The sequence below is a fragment of the Photinus pyralis genome, unplaced genomic scaffold (assembly GCF_008802855.1).
Source record: "Photinus pyralis isolate 1611_PpyrPB1 unplaced genomic scaffold, Ppyr1.3 Ppyr1.4_LG4, whole genome shotgun sequence".
Taxonomy (NCBI): domain Eukaryota; kingdom Metazoa; phylum Arthropoda; class Insecta; order Coleoptera; family Lampyridae; genus Photinus; species Photinus pyralis.
The window spans coordinates 33644302-33670616 of NW_022170511.1; the positions used below are offsets into that span (position 1 = coordinate 33644302).

The 26315-nt window shown below is 39.2% G+C and overlaps 3 protein-coding genes across 3 annotated transcripts; 2 read left to right on the forward strand and 1 right to left on the reverse strand.

The window, feature by feature from the left end:
• Positions 1 to 3557: 3557 nt before the first annotated feature.
• On the forward strand, positions 3558 to 5780 carry LOC116169092. Its single transcript, XM_031485120.1, has 2 exons — positions 3558 to 4131; positions 4786 to 5780. Exons 1-2 carry the CDS (start codon positions 3558 to 3560, stop codon positions 5670 to 5672), a joined length of 1461 nt encoding a protein of 486 aa, XP_031340980.1. The 3' UTR covers positions 5673 to 5780.
• A 48-nt stretch (positions 5781 to 5828) lies between these two features.
• Positions 5829 to 21590, forward strand: LOC116169316. The gene is made up of 21 exons (XM_031485381.1): positions 5829 to 5973; positions 6021 to 6206; positions 6256 to 6398; positions 6448 to 6596; positions 6646 to 7324; positions 10511 to 10890; positions 10938 to 11191; positions 11234 to 11493; positions 11539 to 11638; positions 11685 to 12031; positions 12078 to 12762; positions 12807 to 12928; positions 12975 to 13326; positions 15976 to 16124; positions 16173 to 16631; positions 17440 to 17859; positions 17906 to 18043; positions 18089 to 18479; positions 18528 to 18817; positions 21117 to 21267; positions 21316 to 21590. Exons 1-21 carry the CDS (start codon positions 5865 to 5867, stop codon positions 21507 to 21509), a joined length of 5958 nt encoding a protein of 1985 aa, XP_031341241.1. The 5' UTR covers positions 5829 to 5864; the 3' UTR covers positions 21510 to 21590.
• Positions 21520 to 25532, reverse strand: LOC116169317 (kinesin-like protein KIF6). The gene is made up of 12 exons (XM_031485382.1): positions 25452 to 25532; positions 25301 to 25398; positions 25182 to 25256; positions 25095 to 25137; positions 24938 to 25042; positions 24782 to 24888; positions 23394 to 23498; positions 23201 to 23332; positions 22930 to 23158; positions 22731 to 22886; positions 22434 to 22686; positions 21520 to 22381 (listed from the first exon to the last, which is right to left on the reverse strand). Exons 1-12 carry the CDS (start codon positions 25515 to 25517, stop codon positions 21555 to 21557), a joined length of 2196 nt encoding a protein of 731 aa, XP_031341242.1. The 5' UTR covers positions 25518 to 25532; the 3' UTR covers positions 21520 to 21554.
• Positions 25533 to 26315: the final 783 nt, after the last annotated feature.

Below are 26315 nucleotides of genomic sequence, written 5' to 3' on the forward strand. Positions count from 1 at the left end.
TCCCTATTTTGATAAGGGGTAGAGAAGGGCGGTAATTGGTAGATCCCCCCCCCCCCCCCGGGTAGCTGTGTGACACACCTTCAAGATATAGGCTACCTATTGCAAACAAGTCCAGTACTCTAGCACAACTGCCCTAAAAGTAGTTCAAAGCAGAACGAACAGACAGACGGACGGACAATACACAAAAAATACCACCTTTTTTTAATAAAAAAAAATGGTGAAAATACAAATGCAATGTTGCGATTTGAGACTAGGAAGTACCGTACCGTTGAAAATCGCTTTGAACACCAGCGATCGCTCAAATCCAAAATGGTGGGCATATAAGAGAATAAATTTCTAATGAGGTGAGTAGGTTATACGTAACCCAGCTTATGGTTTGTGAATATCGTCACCGGAAATCTCGGCAGGCATTGGAAATCGATCGACTGAAAATGGTTAGAGAATCGGGGGTGCTTTACGATTGACAGAGACAGGGGAAATGCAACTTTTTGAATTCTTAATGTCCGTCTCGAATTTTGATCTTTCAATCTTCCGTAAAGAATTTTGAAGTTCGAAACGTGGTTTATAGCAAAGAGTATACCCTTCAATATTGAATGATGAAGCTTGAATGTGGGGAGTGGCAGTGGCGTAACTTCATTTTTGGGGTCCGTCTTCAAAAATATTTGTGGAGCCACTCTGAGATGTCTGATTTCAACACAACAGTGTTGCAATTATATCAACCATTTTTAAACAATGTTAATCTGTATATGTAGCAAATAGTGTCTTGATTTAGCTTTGCTAATTTTGCATTTTTTGAAGTTCATACAGGCCCATTGTCAAATTTAGTGTTACTTTGTTTTCTGCGTTTAGTCAGAGTCCAGTTGATTTTGTTCGAACTTTAATTGTAGTTTTGTATAATATTTGTACCATATCAAAAGGTAATGTACTTAATTTTAATTGTAATTCTTCGTTTTATTGTGAAATGTATTGCCTTCACCTACTTGTAACTAGCCGGAGGTAACCCACGAATTTGTTTGTTATTTGCTTGTTTCACTTTAAATGTTATTCTTATTTTCATTTGTTTAAGATTGGTCAGTTGTTCATGTTCTTTTGATGTTTCGATGCCGTGCAAAGGTAAATGCTGGAGTGTTAAAATTACTTAGCGGCATTCATCTCGAAATATAACTTCAGTCTAAGGTTACCGTAGCCTGGACCTTCAGATACCTTCTGGATTGAAGAAGGTCCCGCTAATTAACAAAGTATTTTATGTACTTTATTTAAGAGACTTCGGAATATTATTTTTCACAAATGGGAAAGGAGTGGAGTTGCTTTTAAACCTATTTGAGCTCACTATTTTTGAGCATATCAAATTTTATATTAGATTAAAGTCAGATTTAAATTATTCAAATTCAAGAGTTACTTTCTCGGATTGTTCATTTTTCTATATTGTAGCTATTGTCCCAAATTTTTTTCCTATATTTACCCTCTGTGAACAATGATTCGGAAGTTTCTTCGGCTCGTTTCTTTTTTCCGCTGAGTTCTAGGGGAATACGGCATGGCTTTGGCTAAATGCATTCTGTCTAAATTTGTAGGAGCTCTTTCGGCATTTCGAATCATTTTACACTTTTAAATAAACTATTCAATAAACTTTCTCACACGTAAACATTCTATTAGATGTATTTTATTATATGTCACTTTCATTTATTTATTTTCTTTATTTTTTTAAATTTATGCCTTTATTTCTGAGTGGGTGGGGTTTCAGCCATCTCCTGTGATGACGTTGGCGTTGTCAAGGAAGTTACGGAGTTCAAGTAGCTCGTTCGTTGCACATTTCCACGCGCTGCTGCTTTTAAGCGTCGGACAATACTTTTTGGCACAAGTTTCGTGAAAATCTTACGCATGACTAAGTCTTCTGGAACAATTCAATAAACATCAGTTTTCGGCAAATTTATTGTTCTGACATCAAACGAACGCTCATTGGGCGGTATTTGTTCAGCGAATCTTGCACACGAGTGAAATGATCGTTGAACGACTTGAACGACAATTAATCATCCTGAAAGACTGAATTTTCTCGCATAGTTTCTCCAAAGTTCTCTCCATCCTCACCACGAGGAGGCTCTTCGCGGAGGGTCACTGAAAAGGACGTCCCGCCGCTTCGAGGGCTCGTATGAAACTGAACCAGGCGTCGCTGAAAAGCGTAGGCCCCCCCCCCACAAACGCTTGTGCAGGGAGCGCTGTACAGTGTCTTGTCCAAACCGTTCATCTGATTGCAATAAAACTCTGGGAAATGGTTGGACGTACCTGTATGCCCGCGAAAGCCTCAGAGTTAGTAAAACACTTTACAAAATTCCCACGGGAACGGGAACCAGAAAAAAACAAGATTTTATGTTTTGCAGTTGCAAAGAGACTTGACATTTAGAACACATGTTTCTTTGAAGGCGTTAAGGTGTACACCGAAAGAACTTCCTGAACGGGAAAAAACGTGAACGATTCTCAGGTACCAAATTGCGTTGCACTCCGCGTAGGTTTCGGAATGTTGGCTGGAACTTTAGACTTGGTAGCCAACAGTTACGAAGTTTTGTCATTTTTTTCAATTTTCTGCTACCTACAAAAAAGTTACTCCGCCTTTTTCACTATTTGTAGCAACTTGCTTAAAAGATTGATGATGTCCTTAATTTGACGCTTAATACAGAAAATCGGCTTGTTCTCCGTAAAAATGTTTATTCTATGATGATAAAGGATGAAGTCTAGATTAAAAAGGGCACGTAAAATGTGTAATTAGCGCAATCCTAAGGGGGAGATATAAATCATTGCTTAGATTTCACATTCTGTATTATAGTTGCCATTAGGACCTTTGTGGGACTTTTATTGGGTGTAACTGTCAGTGATTGTTCCCTACTATAGATTTATGGATTTTTAGTTCACCTGATTGTTCATTTAACAGTGTTGGTTGTTCAAAGATGCTAAATCCCTCAGATCCTTCACTAACTCCCCCTGAAGACTAGCCTTTATTATTTGTCACAGCAATCAAGATAATAGTCTTGAAGATTGAGGAACCGTCGATAAGAAGCTACCAGGGAAGCTATAAAACAATGCCATCCAACTATGCTATTTTGATCATTTCCAGCAGTTCCAAATTGCATTGTATTTGGAGGAGGATATTTTTGGGAATCAGATCGTTGTCTGAAAACGTTAAAATCATGAGTGATACGCTTTTCAGAAATGTTTCGGAATGTATTGAAACTGTTTAGGATTACCGTTTCGTAACTAGAACTAACAGTCTTAAACCGATGTGGTACTCTGATGGGTGAGGCTGTGCAAATTTGAAGCTTAGAGTCGCTCAATATCTTGCACAGTACCGTAACAAAGTTATGTACGAGTAGGTATTAATTTAAATTGCTAATTTTCCTTTTCAATAACAAGAAGTGAAAGAGAAACCGAATTTACGTAGATTACATAGTTATTGTGAAAGTCACTGTAAAACTATTCTCAAGTGCATGTCACTGTCTACAACTTTGAGGAATTGTAATCCTTACATACCGCTCTTACATTTTAATTTACTTGTGACCTAGACCTAGATGTTACCGGTTTTTTTTTATTTCCAGGCGAATGCGCTGTGTACCGTTTTGGCGGCGATAGCAGTTTACCAGGTGCTTAGTCTTCCGATGAACGAAAATATAAAGTTACCACGTGTGGGCACGTCGAATCCTTACGAAATAAATGGATTAAATTATGCACATCAAAAATCTGTTATAAATAATGCGAGTGCGTTGGAAAATTCGTTGGACTATGTCGATAAAACTGTGCGCCAAGTGCAAGAGATTTTGAAAGCAAATTCGTCACTTCCCAGATTAACCAGAGGCGAAATTTTGGAAATTATCGAAAAACTCACCAAATCCGATTTGGCCGCGGCTCAAAGGGAGAAATCGAAACAACGCGATCAAAAATCTGTTATGTTAGTCATGCCGTACACGCCAAATCGTGACGATGACGGCAAAATGCAGGAGTTATATACTAAAGCGCCGGTTACACAAATTGTCAACGACTCAAAACCTGGAAACGCGAGACCCACGAGCAGGGAAAAAGTGCAAGTCAAACAGAGAGGCGTGCAGTCGACTACTGCTACCCCGAAAGTTAAGACTAGCTCATCAGGTGAGACAACCTCAACCATCGCTGTAATACTTAACACCACTCCTAACCTATCAAATCGTTCATCACTAATGACAAATATACAAAAAGGTAGTCACAGACAAGTGACCGCAGCTACAGTAAAACAAATACTACACGAATTAACTACGGAAAGGATGAAGTATCGACGTGGAAGCACCACGCAGAAACCAGCTTCATCCGCCGAAAACAGTGTAAGACGACGACCGGTACAACAATCGCCCCGTTATCCTAATCACAAATACCCTGACGAATTGCAATCTAACAACTCATTATCACCATTAACCTCAGATCATTTCACAACTCAGAAACCCGTAAGGTTTACTCATCAAACTGTTTCCGATCCGAAACCATCCAAACCTCATCGTTTCACAACACCAAGACCGCCATTATTGGAAGTTAATTTACCTGACGAATTGAAATCAACTTTAGATGAACTAAACATAGGGGATTCCCTTAAGAAAAATCCTCTAAAGTACGATTTCTTTAACTTACCGAATCCCAATGATCGCATTGAGGAGAATTATGGAATCATTGACACATTTTCGCCCGCTCCACCCGCCGTACCTGACATTTCTAACGTTGCTAACACCTTAACGCCGGAAATGAAAGAATTATTAATGAACTTTGGGTTATTAGCAGATTTCAATCATCAATCGCCTAAAGTAAAGGAGGAACCGTATCTTGGACGAACCACGGCGGAAGTACGACCCGACTCCTACATTAAGTTTAAACCGCTACCAGAAATTAGTGGAGTAGACGAGGAAATGGAAGAGTTTCTGGGACGTTTCGGGCTTGGAAAAAGTGCACAGAGCGGCCGCAAGAATAGAAAAATTCACACCCCTCAAGACACACTTTCGGAGATACCGGGTGTCGACTTCGAGATAGTTCCGGATACATTGCAAGACGTAGTGAAGAATTTGGGTTTGTGGAATCGAGAGGGAAAGGATTTTGAGCACCACGTTTCGCCCCCACAAACTCACGTTTTCAATCCAATTGAGAGCACGTACGCCACGCAAGAAGAGCTCGACAAGCTAAACCAACTCATGGAACTTATTAAGCAGTTAGAAAAACTGAACGGTACAGCCAGTGAGGCAGACTTGAACAAATTGGACATGGACCAGCTGAAGGAACTCGTGGGAAGTTTGCAAAAAAACGACTCTGGGGTTCTTGGCGCAGATGACGACGACTTAAATCCGATTAACTACGACATTGGGTTGAGTAAGAATGAAGTTAAACGTCAAGAAAACTCTACTTCGACTGAAGCTACGAGCGCGGCGACCAGTAATCAAGAAACCGAAACCGTTAACATCAAGGACTTGGAGGATTCTTTTGGTGGCAGCGCCGCCATTGAAGCTGAGGTCACGGTGCCGCCTCCCACAGAAGCACCGAAAACCGGCTTCTACTATCTACTCGATTGGAATTCATTCTTCGATATTGATGATCAAAAAGGGAAAAGAGTGAATTTAAGGTTTCAACCGAAAGTTGGCGATCCACGGCAGTTCATTTCCGTATCCGTTCCTTAATTTCCTTCGTTTACGCATTGTACATATTTAATAACGCGCGAGACCTTAGAAATTTAAGAGTATTATGTAAATATAAATATTTATTTTGTGGTAAATAAAGTAAAGAAAGTGGAATTTATTTGAATAAGTGCAAGTTTGGTATTATGGGCACTTATCTCTATTGCGATAATAAACCACACTTTGTGAATAGTAATGGCGATCGATGGTTTGTTCGTAATTTGCTGCATTTTATTAAACTTCTGTTCTGCGGAACAGATATGGCACTCTTATCAGTTCGAGTCTGGATACGCCAACCGAGAAGGTGACATTTTTGCTTAATTTACGGACAATTTCCAATCTCCCTTGTAGAATTGGTCATAACAAAAGTTACAACTGATAATAGCTTTGCCGCCGATGGTACCGTTTTGGCATGGAGAACCTTGGCAGGTAACGGAAAAGTGTTCGGTGCTGGTTTGTTGGATAATGCCATGGTATTATTAAATGTGGAATTATCACAAGATGGCAAATCGTTTGTTGCACGACAGAAAGTGGCGGGTAAGTGCGTGGGTGAATTTGAAACGTTTTGAATCAGGGTGCGTTTTAGAATTCCCTTGGAAGGTTACTGCAGTAGAAATGTTCCAACATTGGAACACTGAAACACGCAAATTAGAGATTATACTCATTTCGGCCATTATCAATGACAACACCGCGGAATTGAGGTGGTACAAACTTAACGACCTCGATCTGGTACCTACGTTTAAGGGCACTTATTCACTCACTAAGTGATTAATTACAGGAACACTTCTGGACGTGGCCACTTCAGAAAAAGATCTCGCATATGCAATTTTTTCAGCTGGAAAGCGACAAATGTAGACTTCTAATCCTCAACGATACAGCAGATGTGTACGAATTCAGCGTGAACTCCCTGACGTCCCCCCAGTTTTGGTAATTATCCTCGCATTTGTCCGCCATATGCGTTTTACTCCCCTTTCAGGCTTTCGCAAACGCTACAACTTTCGTCTCCCGCAAACAGTTCGGCCATTAATTCTTATGGTTCGGATATGTATCTCTCCATACCACAACAAAAGCAGAACGAAGTTCTGGTGTACAAACTAATAAAGGACCATTTTGAGTTTTGGATTGCTATCAGTAGTAACAATGTAAATCAGGTGGCCTCCTTTAAAATCGGTTTCAAATCCTTTTTGGCGATTAACGGCGACACGCCCTCCATTTATAAGTTTGTTAAGGATAATATCGAGTTAGAAAACGTGAATGGTATCCATTTGACCAATGTCGAATTTTGGCTGCCCGTTCCCGTGAAGACCTACAGGGACGAAGTTGCGTTAATTTTGCAACGCACCGTTGACCATGACACGTACAAATCTCATTCTTTAGAGGCCGTTCTGTACGACGGACATAATTTTAATATGCACGAAGAGATCCCCTGCTCATTTTTTGGCGAGGCGGCGCACGGGCTGGATTGTATGGTCGACGAGGATGGATTCAATGGATTGTTAGGGGCGGCAGTTGTTTCCTTGAAAGACGTTTTAGGTATTTTAGTGCCGCATAAGAGTAAAACTATCATGTTTATGGTCGAAACGGTCTTGAAGCAACGTAAAGGTCCTGTAGAATTAGAAGTTGAGAAACTGATTGAAACTAGACAACAGCTTCAGGTAGGTTTAACATAGGTTCGACACCGCGAAAAAATTCCCACTATTTACACTCATATTTATAGGTCCTCAACATTCGGTTGGGATAGACGCAACTTAACTCGACTCTCCTTGCTCTTACTTTAATTACAATGACCTTCATTTATCCTCATTTTGAATATACACACGTACTGCAGCATAATTAACTTACTCTATTTAGATCTGAAATAAACTTACATTTCTAACCGCGCTTGTTACATACTTTATGAATAGCGTCATAGTTGGCTGTGATAATATCGAGAACTTGTCAATTTATTTCGAGTTGCGAATTGTACCTTATATAGAATATACACAAAGAGCCAGTGATCAATTTTGAGGTTGTCATTTCAAAAGTCATGAAAATTCACACAGTAAATCCTCTATACCTATTGAATATTAAAAGTCAATTTTGGGCGCCCTAGGTGGTCGGGGTTTAAAGAGTAAGAAATATGATTCATGTTGGTCAAAATATCAGTCAGTGATTTTTGAAGAATGCTTGGGTAGTATTCTGTATTCATGAAAAAGAACATTTACATCCCTCCTAATCGTTTAAACACAAAGCTAATCAATTACAGTTGAACCAAATTAATTGAACGTAAATCAATCAATAATAAAGCTGAAATAAACAGTGGCGTTCAGGGCTAGCAGACAAATACAAAGCACATGCGATTGATTGAACAAATTAATCTTAATTATCTTAAATGTGCGATAAACACAATACTCCGACTAACTTTTTCGTAAACGTGAACTCCGCTTAAACTCGATTTAAACCAGCGAAGTCGGAAGTGAATAACGGTTGGGGGGGGGGGGGCAAAAATCAGCGACCATGGAGTCTGAAAGGTCCCTCTCGTGAACAATGTGTACGAATTAATGCAGAGCAGTGGGTTTTTTAAGTGACCCTGAATCCTGTTTATTTAATCAATCAAATAATCTATTTTTGAAAGAAAAGTTTTGAAAAAATTTTTAAAAAATGTCGGAGGATATCGAGTTATATGCAACTGAGCAACTCAGAGATACTTGACTTGAGAAAACCATAGGCATAGATCATTAATATTTTATTTAAAAAAAATGAAGAACTAGAACATACAAAAGTTACAAAAATATTCATTGCTCTATTGAGCATTGTAAAGAAAAGCAAGTATAAAAAATTAAATATATCCAAAAATTTTCCGCTTTTCCGCAAAAATTCCTTCAATATATCCTATACTTCTACACTTGTAATTTCTGCATGCACATGCAGTATAAGATGTGTTAGCTGCTTTTGAGTGATTTATCTACTCATTCTTAAAGGGGACGCGGCCCCCTTGTGTAAGACTGTCTTGCAAATAAAACACTTAATTACTGCCAAACAACAAAAACCTCCACTAACATAAAAAGTTTCGTTTCACGCCCGTCTCTTCCATTTAACCACTATTCGCTTCTACAACATCGGTCGCAACTTCTTTATCAAAATTCATGCGTCGTCGAACGAAATTAAACACATGCGTTGTCTGAACGGCGAAACCCCCTTACCTTTAAACTTAATTAGCTTTACGTAGCATTAAAAAAAGTTTATCGTAATGACCGGAGATAAATTTTAAAACAACACAATGCAATTACCTAATAACAGATGAACCGTATCTTTTCTCTCTTTACAATAAAGTAAACAAAATAAACAAATTAATTCATTAAACAAAATCAACATCAATTAAAACTGATACAAAATACATTCACCTCACATTCGAATGTTATCGAAATTGTGTTCATTCTAAATCGACAACCAACATTTAAAGGTGGGTTCATAGCTCTCCGTTCATCCGTTGCGTTGATCCGTCAAACGGATAGTACATTTTGTTAAGGTTCATAGCAATCCGTCCACATTGTACATTTGCAAGTATAACCATAACCTAAACTTTATTTTGTACTGTACCCTCCGTGATTTTCAGTATGTGAAAATGGTACGAAAGTAAGAACACATTGCTATCTGATTATTACTGTGAAGAACGAATAGGCGAACGCTGTTAACATACCAAATATAACCTCACTCTTGTTAAAAACGGACCAACGGAAACGTAAATGTTCAACTTCAACCAACTTTTCCGTCGTAAACGGATGACGCACGATTTAAAAATTTGCTGTCTTCTGATTGGCTAACGGACAAACGGAAACGTATGAACGGAGTGCTATGAACTTACGTTAACGTCAAAAATAAATGAAATGAAACACATACAGTGTGACCCAACATTACTGTAGGTGCTGAAGCTAAATAAAACGTCCACATGGCGTAGTTTACAGAACAATATTTCCATTTCATATTTCTCTGTACTCTCCCGAAGTGTACGAGAATTCAGTTGTTGCTCAAGAAACCCAGGCACTGGAATTCTGCTGAATTGCACCTTATAATACGGACGAGGATCTAATCCACTGCGGTTTGGGCCAGATAAAACCAATTAAGATAAACAATTTAGGCGCTTGTTACGCCAATATCATAACGCCGAGGCTTCCAGAACTCAAATTTTGAAAGCAAGCCTATATTTCAATCGGTCTGTATACTGGAAATTCTAATAAGAACATCCAAATTAAGGGCTATCGTTATATCATTCTTTGACATTCCAAATCTCTGCCTGTAATGCTATAGTTGCGAAAAAGTTGACCTTCCCCTAGTATGAGTAATATTATCGCACCAAAAGTAAGAGTTGAACTGGTATAATAGTAGAAACACAGTTTAAAAATTAACATGACGAAATTCTGAGATTATATATCGACATAAGCAAATAAAATCCCCACTTGCCACCTTACATTGTCGTATACCTTGTTTAACCCGCACGTATCGAGAATGTTCGTGATCTTTCTTAAAAACTTTCCATTTGGTATATAAGCAAATCGAATTGTGTTTAATAGACAGTTCCAACATCGACGCTCCACTGATAAATAATCGCGCTCGTGTTTACATGTTATAAATTGCGTACAAGTGAGTCGTAGATAGTAATTTACGGACTTCATTATTAATAAATTGTAAATAAATAAATCACGTAATTAATTGTATGTTGCATTTAGATCTTTTTTGTACAATTTTAAATTCACACTCGTATATTCTACAATCTGTTTTACTTACATCTGTGATTAACAACTAAATTGCCAAACATCTTGGATGCTCAAGGTACACTGAGAATAACTTTATTCCGTTTTCAGAAAATGATATCGGAACAAAAAGCCCAAATTGAATCGATTCAAAAACGTTTAGAAACGACCCCTCGTGAAGACGATGTAGATCGTGTCACCATTTTGCCGGTGTATCAAGAGGAGGTGACCACAGTTATTGTACCGCTTCCAGATGATCAAGTAGTTCACGTCGGTGACCTAAAACATCTAACTGATGATTTTGAAAAAAATCTAAGCGAAACAAAAGCCGAATTTGGAAAAATTGCAGCTGATAATGAGGCAGAAAGGCGCTTTGGATTATTGAACGTGTACGGGGATTTGCAAGCTTTGGGCTCCATCTCATTTCAAAACATCAATACTGATCTAATTAATGATGAAAGTGTTGAGGAAGTACTGCGTGACACAGTGCAGTAAGTTACCTCCACTATCTCATCTTTTTCAGCTCACTTGTTCACAGAAAGAATGCGGCGAATATAATCTCAGGTCATAAAACTATCAATAGTGCCAACATTGGCAGCCTCACGTTTAGAGTGGCTAACGGAATTAATTCCGAAGATTTGTTGTACAAGACCGATCAGCCTCTAAGATTAAATGGGCGATTGGTATTTGAAAATCAGGTGGAGGTATTTGGCGATGTTACGACCACACACGGAAACGTAAACGACATTCGCCTAATGAACGAAGTGGTCGAAATGAAAAGGACATACAACGGTAATAATACTCACATGAATCACGATAACGGTTATTTTCCAGATACTTTCGAGTTTGAACACGTAATCGTAACAAAAAAATTGAACACTTCCCAGGCGAATAGTTTTCGGATTCAAAAAAGTTTCGCAGAGATCGTCGGGGACGTCGGTTCAAAAGTGGAAACCTTAGATTTGGATTCGGTTGAAATGCTTGGAGATATTACCGTTGAAAATGTCAACGGGGAGAATTTCGAATTGTTCAAAAAGTCTCTCCGTTTAAGAGATGTCGACAGTTACATTCCTGGGGAGACGTTTATGGCTGATGTACGTAGACTTGCACGTCGAATCGTTGTGTATTTCTTCTTTTAGAATGTAATCATTACTGGAGCAATCGACGCCCAGTACTTGAATGGAGTCAAGTTCCCGGAGGACCACCTATTCACAAACTCCGAATTTAGCACAATTACAGGTTGGAAGTGGACGTTGAAGTAACTTACCTTTTCTGTTCTGCTTAGGCCAAAAAAACTTCTTGAGTCCGTTGCACGTGGAACAGCTCATCATTGAGGGTAGTCTTAATGGAATCAGACCAGACAACATTGTAACGCTTTCCACTAGTCAGTCGTTACCGGGAAACTTCCTTTTCACTGATCTTGAAGTTACGGAGGTTATTAATGTAAAGGATGAGGTTAACATAACAGGATCATTTATGGAAAAATTCTTGCCCAATCCTGGTCTGTTGGAGACTAACAGGATTAGCGCGAGAGCCAATTTTAGATCCCTAATTGTAGAGGGCAGTGTTATTGTATCGGAGAACTACAATAATAAGAACCTGCAAGATCTTCTCCAGGATGTCATTTATCTGGTTAGTATGATCATTTTTGATCAAGTGACTTAGCTGTAACTTTCAGACTGATAGTTACGCACATGTTACCTCAGTTAAAAACTTTACGAAGGGGCTTTCCGTTAGCAATGGTATCATATCGACGTCAGAGCGTGTTGGTGGCATCCCACTTTCTTCCATCATCACCACGAACACTGAGCAAACAATTTTAATGCAGACATTGAATGGTGCCGTAGTCTTCCAGAATCTCCTAGTGCAGGGGTTATACTCAGGCATCAATATTACGAAACTGGACCTAGAAACAGTGAAGCTTAGCGGTGATCAGTTTTTGCCGGCCACTCTTGTATTCGAAAATGATGGTCGAATGGTTGATTTGACAGCGACCAAGATGGAAATATCAGGCACGTTGAATGAATTTCCCGTTGCCAATTACTTTTACGACACCGATGGAAGTGAAAGAGATATGGAAATTAATTTGATAGACTTTTCCAAAATACAGGCGCGCAATGTTATTGTGGAAGGGAGCCTGGCGGGATCAATAGACAACTTCTCTCTTGAGGAATTTGACAAAAGACGCTTAAGCGCGACAAGACAACAAACAATCTCTGCTAAATACACAGCGGGGCGTCTCCACGCGGAGAACCTAATTGCCAAATGGGTTAATGGGGAATTATTTGAGAAACTCTTCGACCGTGACTACTACTTAGATCTGATATCGGATAAATTCGTTGCCGGCGACCTGTTTGTGAAAAGTAACTCCAGCTTTCAACTACTCGCAGTCATTTTTTATTTGCAGATATCAACGTGATCGGAAACTTGTCAGTGGAACAAGTTATTAACGGAGAAGACGTTACTGAGCTTGTCAAATCGCCCGTTTGGACCGACAAAAACAACAATTTCACCGAAGTCACTTTCGCTGTAAGGCTGTTACTTGGTTGCGCGAAACTTACCTTCCTTCTTTTAGGGGGACCTCTTCGTCAATCATTTCAATTTAAAGCACTTCAATGGAGTGCCCTTTAAACTGTTCACCGATAATGTGATCTACAAAGATGAAAAAAATCCGGTCATTACCGGTTTTAAGAATTTCGTAAACGGTTTTCGCGTCACAAGGATGCTCAATTCGGAATATTTGAATGGCATTCACGTGGATAACATTTTGATGAAAACCGGAGAACAGGCAGTAAAGGGACCGGTTACTATTACTGGAAACGTAATTGTTAATTATGATACTGTGGTGGACGAGGGGCTCAATGGTGTTCCACTGTCTTATTTACGGGACGTTTACCATTCGGAAAATAACACTTGCGTTATAAATGGTGAATCACATTTATTGCCATATGATACTCTTAAACAAGCTTACTATTTTAACTATTTTAATTAAAAATACTTACGAGGGTCGTGTAAATTTAACGATCGTCGATTTCCATACCGCGTTTCAAGTACTTTACACGTACTGTTTGAATTTTTTTCTCGCGGCTTGACACCAATTACCCGGAGGTTTAATTTGAATTCTTTACGCAGACTAAAATCCACCTTGCGCTAACTTACAGGTTGTAACTTTTTTAACCGCTCGACGCAAACGCTATCGTGGCTTAAGCTTAACGCGTATTGACTCACGGCTCTCTGCTAACAGCCTAATTCCTACCATTTTACTTTTTATGATTCACGCCAATTCCGTAACTTATTATACCGTCTCCGCCATTTCTTGACGCACATAACCCTACTCCGCGTGTACCAATTTTCCGCAAAGTTGGCAAAAACCCACGTTACACAGCAAGCTCGATAACCACGACAGCAAAATAAACAAAATCTTCTTGTAATCTGAACTAAACGCTTAAATCCCACGATTTACTGGCGCCGCTAGCTTCTGCACGAATTTAAAAAGTCAGGACCGTATTCAGGAACCAGTCGCACACACACCAAATCGAAAAAATGTAGAAATCCCTATCGGAACGTAGTTATATTCTATTGCATTTTTACCACGGCCTGATGATAATCCAACTCTTTACAGTTTACACCGACTTTGAGATCGTTAAACGTTCTGACCGAACAATACTAGTAATAATAATAGTAAAGGCTGATTCTCACTTGGCGATCACATTAGCGTAGAGACGCGACGCGGTAACGGAACGTATGAGAATTGGCCTTAAAAGACGCCCTTCGAAGAAACCGGCAAATCTAAATTCATACTCCACATTCGATCGCAGATGTCATTGCTAACATCATAACAGTGAAACCTTAAAATCAATTATCTTTTGAAATCTTTTTTAGAAATAAACATCTATCTATGAGAACTTCGCAGTTTTCCAGAAAACTCAATTTAAGAAATCTTGGTCTTACCGACACCATAGCCAGGGGATAGCCGCAATTTTTAAATACTTCATCAGTTACCTTACAAGCTTCTCTTCTTATTTTTTTCCCTTCTAGTGTTCACTCACCTGTTGCTCCTCCTCCACTATTTTTTCGGGTTTCTTAAATCCGGCGTTTACCCTATCGTAACATAGTCCTGAAATGCGATAGCGTTGGCCTGCTCCTGCCGCTTATGCTGGATCAGTGGAGCTCTCGTTTCCCTATAGTTCTGGTTTGCTTCGTCTCACCCTCTCTATAAGGCTTGGTAATTAAACTCTTTGGGGAATCGCTGTTTCTGTACCGCTGCCTTACTTTTTCCTGAGAAGGGGGTGAATTGCACACCAAAAATTTTAAATGGGAAGGGGTACTAAATGTTAGATAGGTCGAAAGGAATGTTCATTATGTTTTCAGAACTGTTTTTATTTTTCAAATCCGATCAGTAGTTCCAGAGAAAACTCGATACAAATGGATTTGCAGAGCTGTTTTAAAAGTAGTAGGCGTTGAAGTTGAAATAATTGAGAGCTTGTGTCAGAAAAGAACATCTGACACAAGCGCAAGCAAGGAAGCGAATTTGTGAAGGCAGAATCGCCAATTTAAAAAAAAATCGAAACAATTTCCACCCTTTGCGCTATAGTGTAAACCGTCATTGCTTTTGAATTTACTACAAAATTAAACAAGTTAATCACAAATTCGCTGCATTGTTTGTGCGCTTATTGCACTTATCTCAGATGTTCTTTTCTGACACAAGCTCTCAATTATTTCAACTTCAACGCCTACTGATCGGGTTTGAAAAATAAAAACAGTTCTGAAAACATAATGAATATTCCTTTCGACCTATCTAACATTTACGGCCCCTTCCCATTTCAAATTTTTGGGGTGCAATTCACCTCCTCAGGGTTAAAGTTATGTAAGTAGTATTACTTAATTTAGGTGTCCCCCTCAAAACTAAAATTGACGTGTTCGAGCGTTTCTGGCAAAACTGTGGGCAAAATTGGCATTGACTGTTTTTAGTGGGCCACCCTGTATGTTCCGGCTCCTTGGGGGAATGGCGGGCGATAGAGTGAACTATTTCATTCATCGTCGATTCGAAATACGTCGCCACGTTGATCCGATGCCACGCATGGTGCACCAAGTTGCCATTGTTGTTGTTGTAGTCGAGGAGATACTAATCTGGTTAGGATTCTTCGGAGACAAAATGACACTATAGTCCTCGCTTCAGTCCCTTAAATGGAAAACAAAACACATTGATTTAGTCCACGGAGTACAAAAAACTAGTTAACTTTCATAGGATCACATTGAAGTTGATCGGTATCTAAAAGCCTAGATAAAGCCATTAGTTCCCTCATACTGCGAAAATTCTGGAACTTATAGTACTCCCTCCATTGTTTTGACACACTGTAGAGTGTAGCCCCTATCATACGCAGCAGTAAAATAAAATGATCATGCTACACGAAATATCTGGTTTACTTCTGAATCTTGAAAGAAATCTATTACATCATTGGTACATTACCAAAAGCTTTGGAATGCATACGAGGGCATTCCGAAACTATTTATCCGTTTATAAAATCATGGATGTTCACAACACTTTCAAAGTCATACATTCTGTTTCTTTTCAGATGACTTGATGTTCCAACGTGTTCCATATATAAATAACCTGATAGTCGAGGGTTACGTGAACGACCTGAATTTAGAAGAGTTTCTCCAAGATGTCGTATACAAAACCCAAAGCAGAAAAATACCAAACAACGTAACGTTTCTAAATAAGGTTTGTCACTATGAAAAGTTGTGACGTGATTACTTTTTTCTATCTTAGGTTCATGTCAAGCAAAACTTAAACGTGCGGGGTAACATTAACAACGTAGACTTTTCTGAGTTCGTAGAAGACGTTGCGGTTATAACTAAAGATAGTATTATTGGCGGTGACGTAACATTCATACAGCCGGTTTATGCTGAAAGCGAATTGATGATGGATAACTTGGAGACCAAGTACTTGAGTGGGGTTGATTTAGACAGTTGGAAGGAAAATGCTGTTTTGACAAACCGTGGTATAATACCAGGCAAGCTCACGTTCGAGTACGTTACAATGCAGGGAGAAGTTTACCTAAACTTTATCAACGACATTGATCTCAACGCGCTGGTACCGTTACGTACAGATCAGCATGTCAACCAAAGTTTGGAATTCTTGGAAATATCCCCCCTTCATAACATTTCCGTGCAAAATCGTGTGAACGGTTATGTATTACCCGACGAATACTATAACTCAATTTTCATGGTAAGTTATTCATAGTATGTGGTATGTGAGGTTATGTGGCATCTCCAATTACTCCAACGGCCTTACTTATTTCTAGAGCAGCTTGAGATCATTAAAGAAACTAATGACAGTCTTAAGGCATTTCTCCCCAATTGTGGTAGGCGTTAGAGTGGCTTTACCGAAGGTAGTTTGTTTTGTTCGTTGACAGCATAGCACGTGCAGAGAACATGCTCTGCTGTTTCCTCATTGGCCGGATAATTAAATTTTATGATAGCAACTAATGCTCAGTTTTTTCACTGATAATTCAAATAAAACGTTAGTGATAGTATATCTCGGTACCTTTATCGTTCTACAAATTCTTCAGTACTGAATACCACGCCCACTCGGATGTCACGTGGTTGGTTATAGCCGTCTGGCAGATCAAGTTCGTGATTTTATGTCTCCGTACAATTCCACTATATTTAATATAACTGAGATTAAAATGATGCACTCGCTGCTTAAACAAGTGTATCCCGATCATGACCCCCCCCCCCCCAAGACTTTAATTCCACTTACCATCGCTACAACGCGCGTGTCTGTTAACTTAACACAATCCCATGATAAAAATCTTTTGTGTCGAGTCTGTATCCATATTGATACGTCCTATCTATGGGAGACCCGCACCTCAAACTCTTATGTGCATATGATCCGAAGCCGCTCCCACAAATATTGGAAAAATAAACGGCCACCGTAGGAGGGGAGTATTTAAAGTGGACATTCTCTGGTATCTAGAGTTCGCTTATTGGTGAACGGAAGAATGGTAGCAAATTATTAATTTAAATCATTTTAGGATCAACGATTACACGAAGTTTACTCAGATATCACCTTCGCCAATAACGTTCTGGTGCGAAATAATCTACAAGTTGTGGGTTTGTCCGATGGAAGAAATTTGAGTAATGCAGTTACCACAAACACCGAACAAAGGTTAACGGCAAATTACGAATTTGACTGCGAAGTTACCATGAATGACGATATAGAAGTTGGGGGACAAGTTAACGGTGTAAATGTAAGGGAATGGAACGAACGGGGTGTTAAAACTGACGGCGTATTCGTGCAAACTATATCAGATAATTGGACAGCGACTAATGGCGTGGTGTTTGGTGAAAATGTCTTTGGCGATGCGTTATTGCAGGGAATAGACGTGGTGAAATTGGCGGATACCGTTGAGCAAAAGCGCATTTTGAAGGTTTACGCCGAAGATGGAATAACGGTATGTATGAGTTGGATGAGTAGATTGACCAAACATCTGCTTGTAGGGAACTTATGAAAATGTATGTAAAGACGTCAGCGCTGTTATGAAGAGAGTAGAATCGCAAATATACCTGTTCAAATACTTCGACTACCTGCAACGTTTCAAATTTGAAGCCGAGATCGAAAACATCCACCAGTTTAAGGTATGCGCCAACTCCTTCACCACTTCCCAATTATCCTGGTTTTAGTCGGGCACGGAAGACTACCTCTTGGTCACCGAAGAATCCTCCTGCACCTCCCATTTATTCGCATGGTTCAAAACGGAATTTTCTGAAATTTCCATTATCAAAACGGGAACGATTTCCCAAATGATAACCGTGAAAGACGGAGATTACGTTTTCTTGGTCAGTAAAAGCAGCGCATTTTTAACGGATTGTAGGTATTTCGGTACAAATATCTGGAAATTCGACCATCAGGAGTTGGTACTGTTGCATAAATTGGAAAACTATAAACTGCTGCAAGATTCGTTGATATCCGGTACATTCTACGCACTGTCGGACGAATTTGTTGTAGAATACCACTTGCACACGAAAGGAGCGACCGAAGTAAAAAACCACCGGAAATGGAGAATTTCTGAGGGTAAGTTCCCCACCCCATTTGGTGTGAAATTAGCTTCGTGGCTTTCAGATAATTGGAGATTTGTACCCAGAGGTTCGGGACTTGGTTTATCTTTAAGTAATGGGCGGAAGTTGCTGAAACTCAGCCGCCATGATTCCGTGGAAGAGACTGAATATGGATATGAAACAGATGTGTTTCTTAGAGGGAATATTATAGAAGAGTATAATGGTTTAATTCCGCCTGCTGGTGATGGAGATATTATAACCATGAACGTCGGTATTGGCAACCATAGGAAAAGTGTTGTTGCAGTCGGTACAAACAATCAAACCAGCGTGAAAGAGGCATTTGACTTCATCAAGGTAAGCTCACAGAACCCTTCTGAAAAAAATGACGAGATTCGACACTTTTTTTATCACGATGGGATTATTTTGCTCTCCTTCTGGCCCCCCAAATTCAAAATAAATGCATCGTTTATCGCTCATTTATGGAAATGAAAGTGGGGGAGAGGGATGCAACCTAATCGGCTTTGTAGCTCAGTGGTAGAGCGTTGGGCTACAAAACCGGAGGCCGGGTGGCACTTCTAAAAAGCATTATGCGGATCACTCTGTAATTGGGCGCAAGCCTGTTGAGGGCCTAGAACAAGAGGGATTATAAATAAATAAATACAGTACTTACGAAAGGTGGGAGGGATTTTAGTTTGGATTTGTTCTTTGGCGCGATAAACAATCCCGGAAATCCTTATACTGTCAAGTATCCATCCGTGTGTCCGTCGGTATACTTTACTGTTTACTTTATAAGAGTTATTAGTTATTTCTAAGAAGGTGTACAGGAAAGGTCTTCTTATTTTTAGCGCATTTTTTAAGAATTAAAAACAAGTATAAATTGTGCACAACTCTTGTGCAGACAAGGCGCATTTTTTAAAACCGAAATAGCTTTTGTTTTGACATCACCAATGGATATATTTCTTGCAGACATCTCAATCGCAATAAAACTAGTTCTACTCCCCCCTCCCTCCCCCTCCACCTTGTACTTTGATAAGAGGACCGAAAGAAGGGCAGTAGTTTAACTGTTCCTTTCGTTGAGACCTTTAATTAAAATACAATGAGAGATAAAATTAATTCCCCCTCCACCCCGTTGCTCGCTGATCTCGAAAAAAGGGTCGCACGGGAAAGTTATAGTTTGTACAAACCAATTTATTTCGATGAGACCTTTCATTAGAATACCATGAAGGGTAGAACATGTGTTGTTTACCTCCCCCCCCCCCCATTTTAAAGTTTGGAATTGTTTGCGTTTTTTCCGTCCGTCCACTTCTGCGATTTCGAACTACTTCTAGGGGAATGGTCCCAGAGTCCTGGAATTTTTTCAGTAGGTAGCCTATACCTTGAAGGTGTTCCAGGCGGCCATCAAATTTGGCTGTCTAAAAGGCCCTCCCCCCCCACGAATTATTTCCTGAGATGCTGTTTTTGAAAGTAAAACGTGCATACTTTTACATACGACAACCAATTGGTTTCAGATTTTGCATACACATGCCTTTAGTGGTCCCAAGTGAAACTTTAAAATGGGGGAGGGGGGGGTAAACAACACGTGTTCTACGAAATAAATTGGTTTGTACAAACTATCAGTGAGCGACGGAGCCTGAGGGGGGGGGGGGGGTTAAAAAATTAATAATAAATTAATAATAATTAATAATCTCTCATTGTATTGTAATTAAAGGTCTGAACGAAAGGAACCGTTTTCTAACAACTACTGCCCTTTTTTCTGCCCTCTTTTCAAACTACGGGTTAATGGGGGGGGGGGGGGAGTGGAACTAGTTTTATCCTTCATGGTACTCTAATGAAAGGTCTCAACGAAAGGAATTAATTTCTACCAACCACAGCCCTCCTCCTCGACCTCTTATCGTGATCGGGTATATTTGCTTATATCTCAACAACGGATTGTAGGAAGAGGCTACTCACAAAAGGCGATTGAGAGGTCTACAAGAAATATATCCATTGGTGATGTCAAAACAAAAGCTATTACTGTTAAAGAATGCGCTTTATCTGCTCAAGAGTTGTGCACAATTTATAAGTACATACTTTTTTAATTTTTATTTCGCCTGATTCTTTCTAATAAGCGTCCTGGGATATCCGAGAAACAGTTCCAAAAGGATTCGCAGCGGGGAGGTATTGAAAACAGGAACCAATCATACGATTATTTTAAAATGAAATGCTAAAGCGTGGGCAGAGTTGAATTAGAACAAATTCATTAATATTTTTCTCTGAAATTTTCAAAAGATTACACGATTTACGCAATCCAATAGAAAACTAATTTGATCACGAAGATTACTTAACTACGAGTAAATGTGAAATCTGATGCTGGTTTACTTTATACTGTCTATAAATTTAGAATCCAGTGAAATTCACGATTTTACGACACTGCGTTTAATCAAATGCGCGCGATTGTAGTTTTCGTAAGAAAACACCATAAGAATTCATTAGGGGAAGTGTGCACTGAATCAAAATTTCTTACATCAACCATAAACTGAGTTCACTTACTGCTTATACTTCAAAATAGGGAGTCGATTCTTTTCTATTATTTTTCACAGTAACTTTTTTTACCTATTACTTTAGGTAGACTACTTGTGTGACTTTGTTGCATTCGCGCAATTAACATTTTCAGATATACGAAGATCTCGCCACAGGGAAGCTATTCCAAAACCTACCAGCTTACAAACCGTCATCCCTTCTCTCACTAGAACCAAGGAACAACGGTGAAACCTTACTTCTATTCCTCGAGGACAATAAGCTGCTACAGGTTTATGAGTACAAAGGTAAGTAGGACTACAATCGGCGTGGAACTTTACTAAAAATTGCTTTAGGTTTTAACAAATATAAACACAAAACTACCGTCAAGATGCCAGGGACGAATTTGTTCTCGATAACGGTCCCCACGAACAAGACAATCGGGATAAATCAAATAGTAGGAGTTGTAAATAAAAAGGAACTTACCCTGCTTAAAGCTGTTATGGTCGGTAATCGAATTTCAATCGATCACCCGGATTGCAAACTATAAATGTGATATATTTATTATTGTTAATTGTTATAACTAATATGTTGCTTAGGAGTTAGTTGTGAAAAAAAATTTGGTTCGATAAAACCGTACTATTTCCTCGTCTACAGCAATATCGCCGGTAAGGGCAATCGTACGAATAAACTCGGCGAACTCGGGGGGATCGTTGCTGTTTAGCACAGTTTTTGATACACTATTCTCCTTTTCGGGAGTATTCCAGTGCACATTCTCTGAGGTGTTTGCAAGTTCGTCGTCTGTAACGCTGAAATTTGGGTTGTAAACGTATCTTGGGGTTGAACAACGTGTTGAGTAACTCATTTCTGCTGCCGCTGGGCCCATAGGCAGCACGTTAATGTCTTTGACTTTGAAAACCTCTCTGCACTTGTGTTTCGGGAAGTTAGTGGCATCCATAGACGTACAGTTTTCCTTGTTCGACCCCTCTACAGAAGTATTTTGACTGGATGACCTCCCACTGCTAAGGATTGATGTTTGAGTTTCCACCAGAAAATGGTTCCACTCAATATGCTCGTGCCACCTGTCAAAACCATTGATAACCTTTTCCGTCTCCCTTTTTAAGCCAATTTTGAGAGTGTCAGACTTATTTTTTAACTGTTGCAATTTGGAGAGTGATCTTCTGTATAAGACACGTTCCTCCGAGAGTTTTTCGCAGTTGCTTTTGGCGTTCAAAATATTTCTCTGACATTGTTCGATTACTGCGACCAAACTTGCAGCTTCCCTGTACACTTTCTCAATGGATTCGTTGTAAAACTCCAGTTCGTTGGTGCTCTTCTCGGATGTACTATTTTCTTCGAACCGGGAAGGCCACGTTGTGGTATGCGTTGCCAAGGAAGTGGATCCTGTGGATTTGAGACGTGCTTAGGGAAAGTAAGGTTAAATACTTAGAACAAACATGAACTGAAAGGATACTAATTTCTTTCTCCTGCTCCTCGACAATCTGCGAGTATTGCCTGAGAGCATCTCGATTCTCTTTATCCTTGGTTTCTAAGTTCAGTTTATCTGCTTCGTACTCTTTCGCCACTTGTTTGAGGAGCTTGAAACAGTATCGGATGGCGCGCATGTCCATGCAGTCCAAAGTGAGCTCTTCCTTAGGATTCAACAGATAGTTGTTAATGAGAATTTTATATTTCTCTCTTTCTTCCTTGCTAAGCGCCCCATTTTGCTAAAAATTTGTTGAAACCTTTTGCGCCCCACTCAGAATGATACCCTAAATCTAGAAGTGCTCGAAAGCTCCACTTGCAATTGAGCTATTAATTGCTTCATCCGAGTAATATCTTCTTGTGGCTCGATTTCTTTATTAAGTTTAGTTTCAATGATGACGTTGCCAACTTTCTGCGAGAATTTACACGTCGCTATGCTCTCCTGAAATTACCACGTTGGTAGATACTCAAAAGTAACAGTCAACCTCAAAATTAGCTGTTTTCACATCCAAATTTGCAAGTAGAACTGTAACTGATTGTCCAGACAGGGAGTCTTTGAGAAGGTAGGTTAGCGTACTGTTTCTAAACGGCACATATCTTCTTCTCTTATTAAGCGCAAAAATTACGTGCTGTAAATAATGCAGAGACAGGTTTATGTGTTTTGCTTCCCTTAAAGTTGCTCCAGACAAGTTCGATTTGCTAACCCTCTCCGAACTACAAGCCTTTGTCAAAGTGTGACCTAATTATTTCGCTTACCCAGCCAAGTCGATTAGATTCAGCTTGGATCTTCGTATTTTACCGTTAATGGCGTTTCTAGAGGAGATAGTAATGGTGAATATGCAATGTGATCGAGAAGAAAACAAATTTCTTCCAGTCTCTACGGTTATTCTGGAAAACGACGAAGGAGTAATGGTGAATATGCTGAACTGAACTTCTTGTAGGTTAATACCTGTTCGAATCTCCAACTAAGAGTAACATCATGGCTTCTTCTTCGCTCGATACCTTTTGGTGTGTTAAGTTGTGGGTCGAAAGTGAACCTTTTTCCGCTAATTCGCTGCGCAAAATTACGTTTATTAAAAACTATGGTTTAGAACATTTACAAATTTAACGAATACTGCTGCATGGCAAAGTGGAAAAAGAATGAGACACGTTGATTTAAACTGGACCAGTGTTGGCATAGTGGAAACTACTTTTTCTTTGGTAAGACAGGTCTTTATAGAGCAACTGACAGTAAAAATATTCCACATCCTACCTCTGATATTAGCTGGGGTCGCTTGCAACAAATTTTGAATGTTTTTTAAGGTCGCTCATAATTTAGCGGAACATTTTTACAGTCTACTTTGATACAAATTCGTGGATAATTGATTGTACTTCAAAGAATAATTACCTACAATAATACCCTTATATCTGCGGCTTTTAAGAAGTGCTCTCGACAAATAACCATAATTTGAGAAAAAGTGTAATCCCAAAACCAATTAAGAATCCGGTACTTAGTTAATTTAAAATAAATGTGAGTTTTCATTGTGATTATTATTGTATGCGCTCACATTTTTAGTTGATCCAGACTGCAATAGGCTATCAAGAGTGCTGTGGACTGGAGGAGGAGTGGTGAATAAAAAACGCGGGAAGGGAGGATACATTTTCGGAAGTTGTTAAAGCTAAGGATACGTTAGTTCAGGGAACCATAGAGGGCTTTACTTGATCAAACATCTGGTGACGAATCACTTGGAACGGGCGGGTACCTCTGCACCCTCAGCTCTGGTGTACGGTTATATTTGTCAGCGATACGCTAGAGAGAGTGAAAAAATGCTCATGAGAGGCATTCCGGAGGTATTATTGCAGGGATTGCTCGGACATATGATTTTGCAATTTTGACAGGTGTCGACCTTTTCCAAAAAAAAGGAATAACTCACGGCACGAGAGAGCCACGAGGAGGAGATGATTCGGGATTTTACTCAGGGCCGTACAGTACTTGTCAATCAAGTCGAGCGATGGGGGGAGGGGGGTCAAATTTTTAACGTTTAGATAGCGGAAAAAATTGCACTTTAGGTTCCATTCCGTCAATTTGACCGTAAAGTTATAAGCAGAGGCACATTTCTTACTAGACGTGTGAACCATTGGTACTCACATCGTATCAACAGTAATAAATCACTAAACGATTTCCTGATGACTTCTAGGCGTTTGGTTGATGTTCACTGAAGCTTTTTTAACACAAGAAAAGTTATTCGTCCAATTTTTATGGGGGTTAAGAATTGTCAAATTTCAATTAGGGAAATAATGTTAGTTGAGTTGCCTATCAAACTGCGCTGAATATTTATGAAATCGACATTTACTCACTCAATATCTTCCACTGAAGAAATCTGCCGTCTTGAATCCAATAAGTCATATCCAATTTCATTGTAAATCTCTAAATACGATATATAAATGGTGTAAACGCTTATGTTCTAGAACCGAAAAATTCATAGGGATGTTGACCAATTAAGACACTCTTGCCTGTTTTGTATGTTTAAAAATTTCTTCAATGCTACGAGGGATAATGCCTCTTTCTTCAAAGTACTCTGAAGAGCCTGTCATTGTATAGGTCTTCCCACTTCCGGTCTATAGTCCGTGAAAAAAACAAGCGTAAAATAAATAAGCAGTGGAAACAAACCTGTCCGTAGGCAAGGATTGTTCCATTGTATCCTTCGAGTGAGCTGCAGATTGAGATTGAAATCTGGATATTGCATTCAGTTCTTACCTTTGAATGATTGGTTTTGCGAGAGTGTTGAAAAGACCTTCCTGTGAAGTTCTGCCATCGAATATTTTTTCAAATCTGTACGAAAAGGGTTTAGTTTACGACTATGCCTATAATTTTACCTAAAAGAGTATGAACTTGGCTTGGTATTGAAGACGCCATTAACGTTGAGTTTGTGGAAAGTGATCACTTCTTTTGTAGACGTCCGACGTATTTCGTACTAGAGAAACACCTAGTTATTTAGATTGCAAAGAATAAGTGTCGATGCCTTACTGCGGGCAATTCGTTTAGATTTTCTTGCTTCAACCGAGCAAAGACTTTTATTGTGTTTTTTGTCATTTTGACATTAGTCAAACCTCATCAAAAAATCATTTTTTAATTATTGCTGATTGTTGCAAATGGTCTTTTTTATTACAATACTAGGATTCGGTTTAACTTTTTGCAAATTTGACTTTGATATCTTGTAATGCACTGTGTATGTACCGAGAAAATTAAGCTACACACATATACCTACAACCTACGTCGACGGAGGCATTTCGGACACGAAGAATCAGACGTGGGCATGGGTTGGGATTGAAGACTGAACGCAATGCCGACCATATCATTTGATTTCGAAGTCGATTTTGTCTTGTATCAGAATTATTTGTTGTTAATTTTGTTTAAATAATTGCTTTGTTTAATTTTTTGTTAGTTTTTTGTGGACGAAAGATAAGGAACACCTTGCGTAGTTATTGCAAAAGTTTATCTCCGGTCTGCGATAAGAACTGTTATCGCTGCGTACTCTAATTAAGGTTTAAAATAAGGACGTGTTATTGCCGATTAGAAAACACAGGTGCAGTTTGATTTTGCAACGACGCGCATTATTTTGTTAAGGAAGGAGGATTAGCAGTTCGTAGAGGGGAAGAATGTTTTAATAGCTTAGGAAGACGTGTAAATGAGGCTTTTTGCCGTGGTGTTTTGTCGTATATATTCTGTGAAAGTGAAGATGCCCATTGTTCACCAATGAAAAGCAATTGGAATGTCAAGAAAGGCAGTTCGTTAAAATCAAGATTCAAGTAAAGGTCCATGCCTCGGAAAATTTAACCAAAATGGTTACAATTATAAAAGTGTGGTATTTACTTGAGCTAGCTGGACAAG

Bases quoted from the DNA above. Each gene is read 5' to 3' on its own strand.
- LOC116169092 (XM_031485120.1), top strand. From the start codon at position 3,558: ATGTTACCGGTTTTTTTTTATTTCCAGGCGAATGCGCTGTGTACCGTT. The intron at 4,132-4,785 runs GTGAGACAACCT...TTGGGTTATTAG, and splicing joins AGTTAAGACTAGCTCATCAG to CAGATTTCAATCATCAATCG.
- LOC116169316 (XM_031485381.1), top strand. From the start codon at position 5,865: ATGGCGATCGATGGTTTGTTCGTAATTTGCTGCATTTTATTAAACTTC. The intron at 12,032-12,077 runs GTTAGTATGATC...TGTAACTTTCAG, and splicing joins TCCAGGATGTCATTTATCTG to ACTGATAGTTACGCACATGT. The intron at 18,480-18,527 runs GTAAGTTCCCCA...CGTGGCTTTCAG, and splicing joins GAAATGGAGAATTTCTGAGG to ATAATTGGAGATTTGTACCC.
- LOC116169317 (XM_031485382.1), bottom strand. From the start codon at position 25,517: ATGACAAAAAACACAATAAAAGTCTTTGCTCGGTTGAAGCAAGAAAAT. The intron at 25,399-25,451 runs GTAAGGCATCGA...GTGTTTCTCTAG, and splicing joins ATCTAAACGAATTGCCCGCA to TACGAAATACGTCGGACGTC. The intron at 23,159-23,200 runs GTAAGCGAAATA...AAAGGCTTGTAG, and splicing joins AATCTAATCGACTTGGCTGG to TTCGGAGAGGGTTAGCAAAT.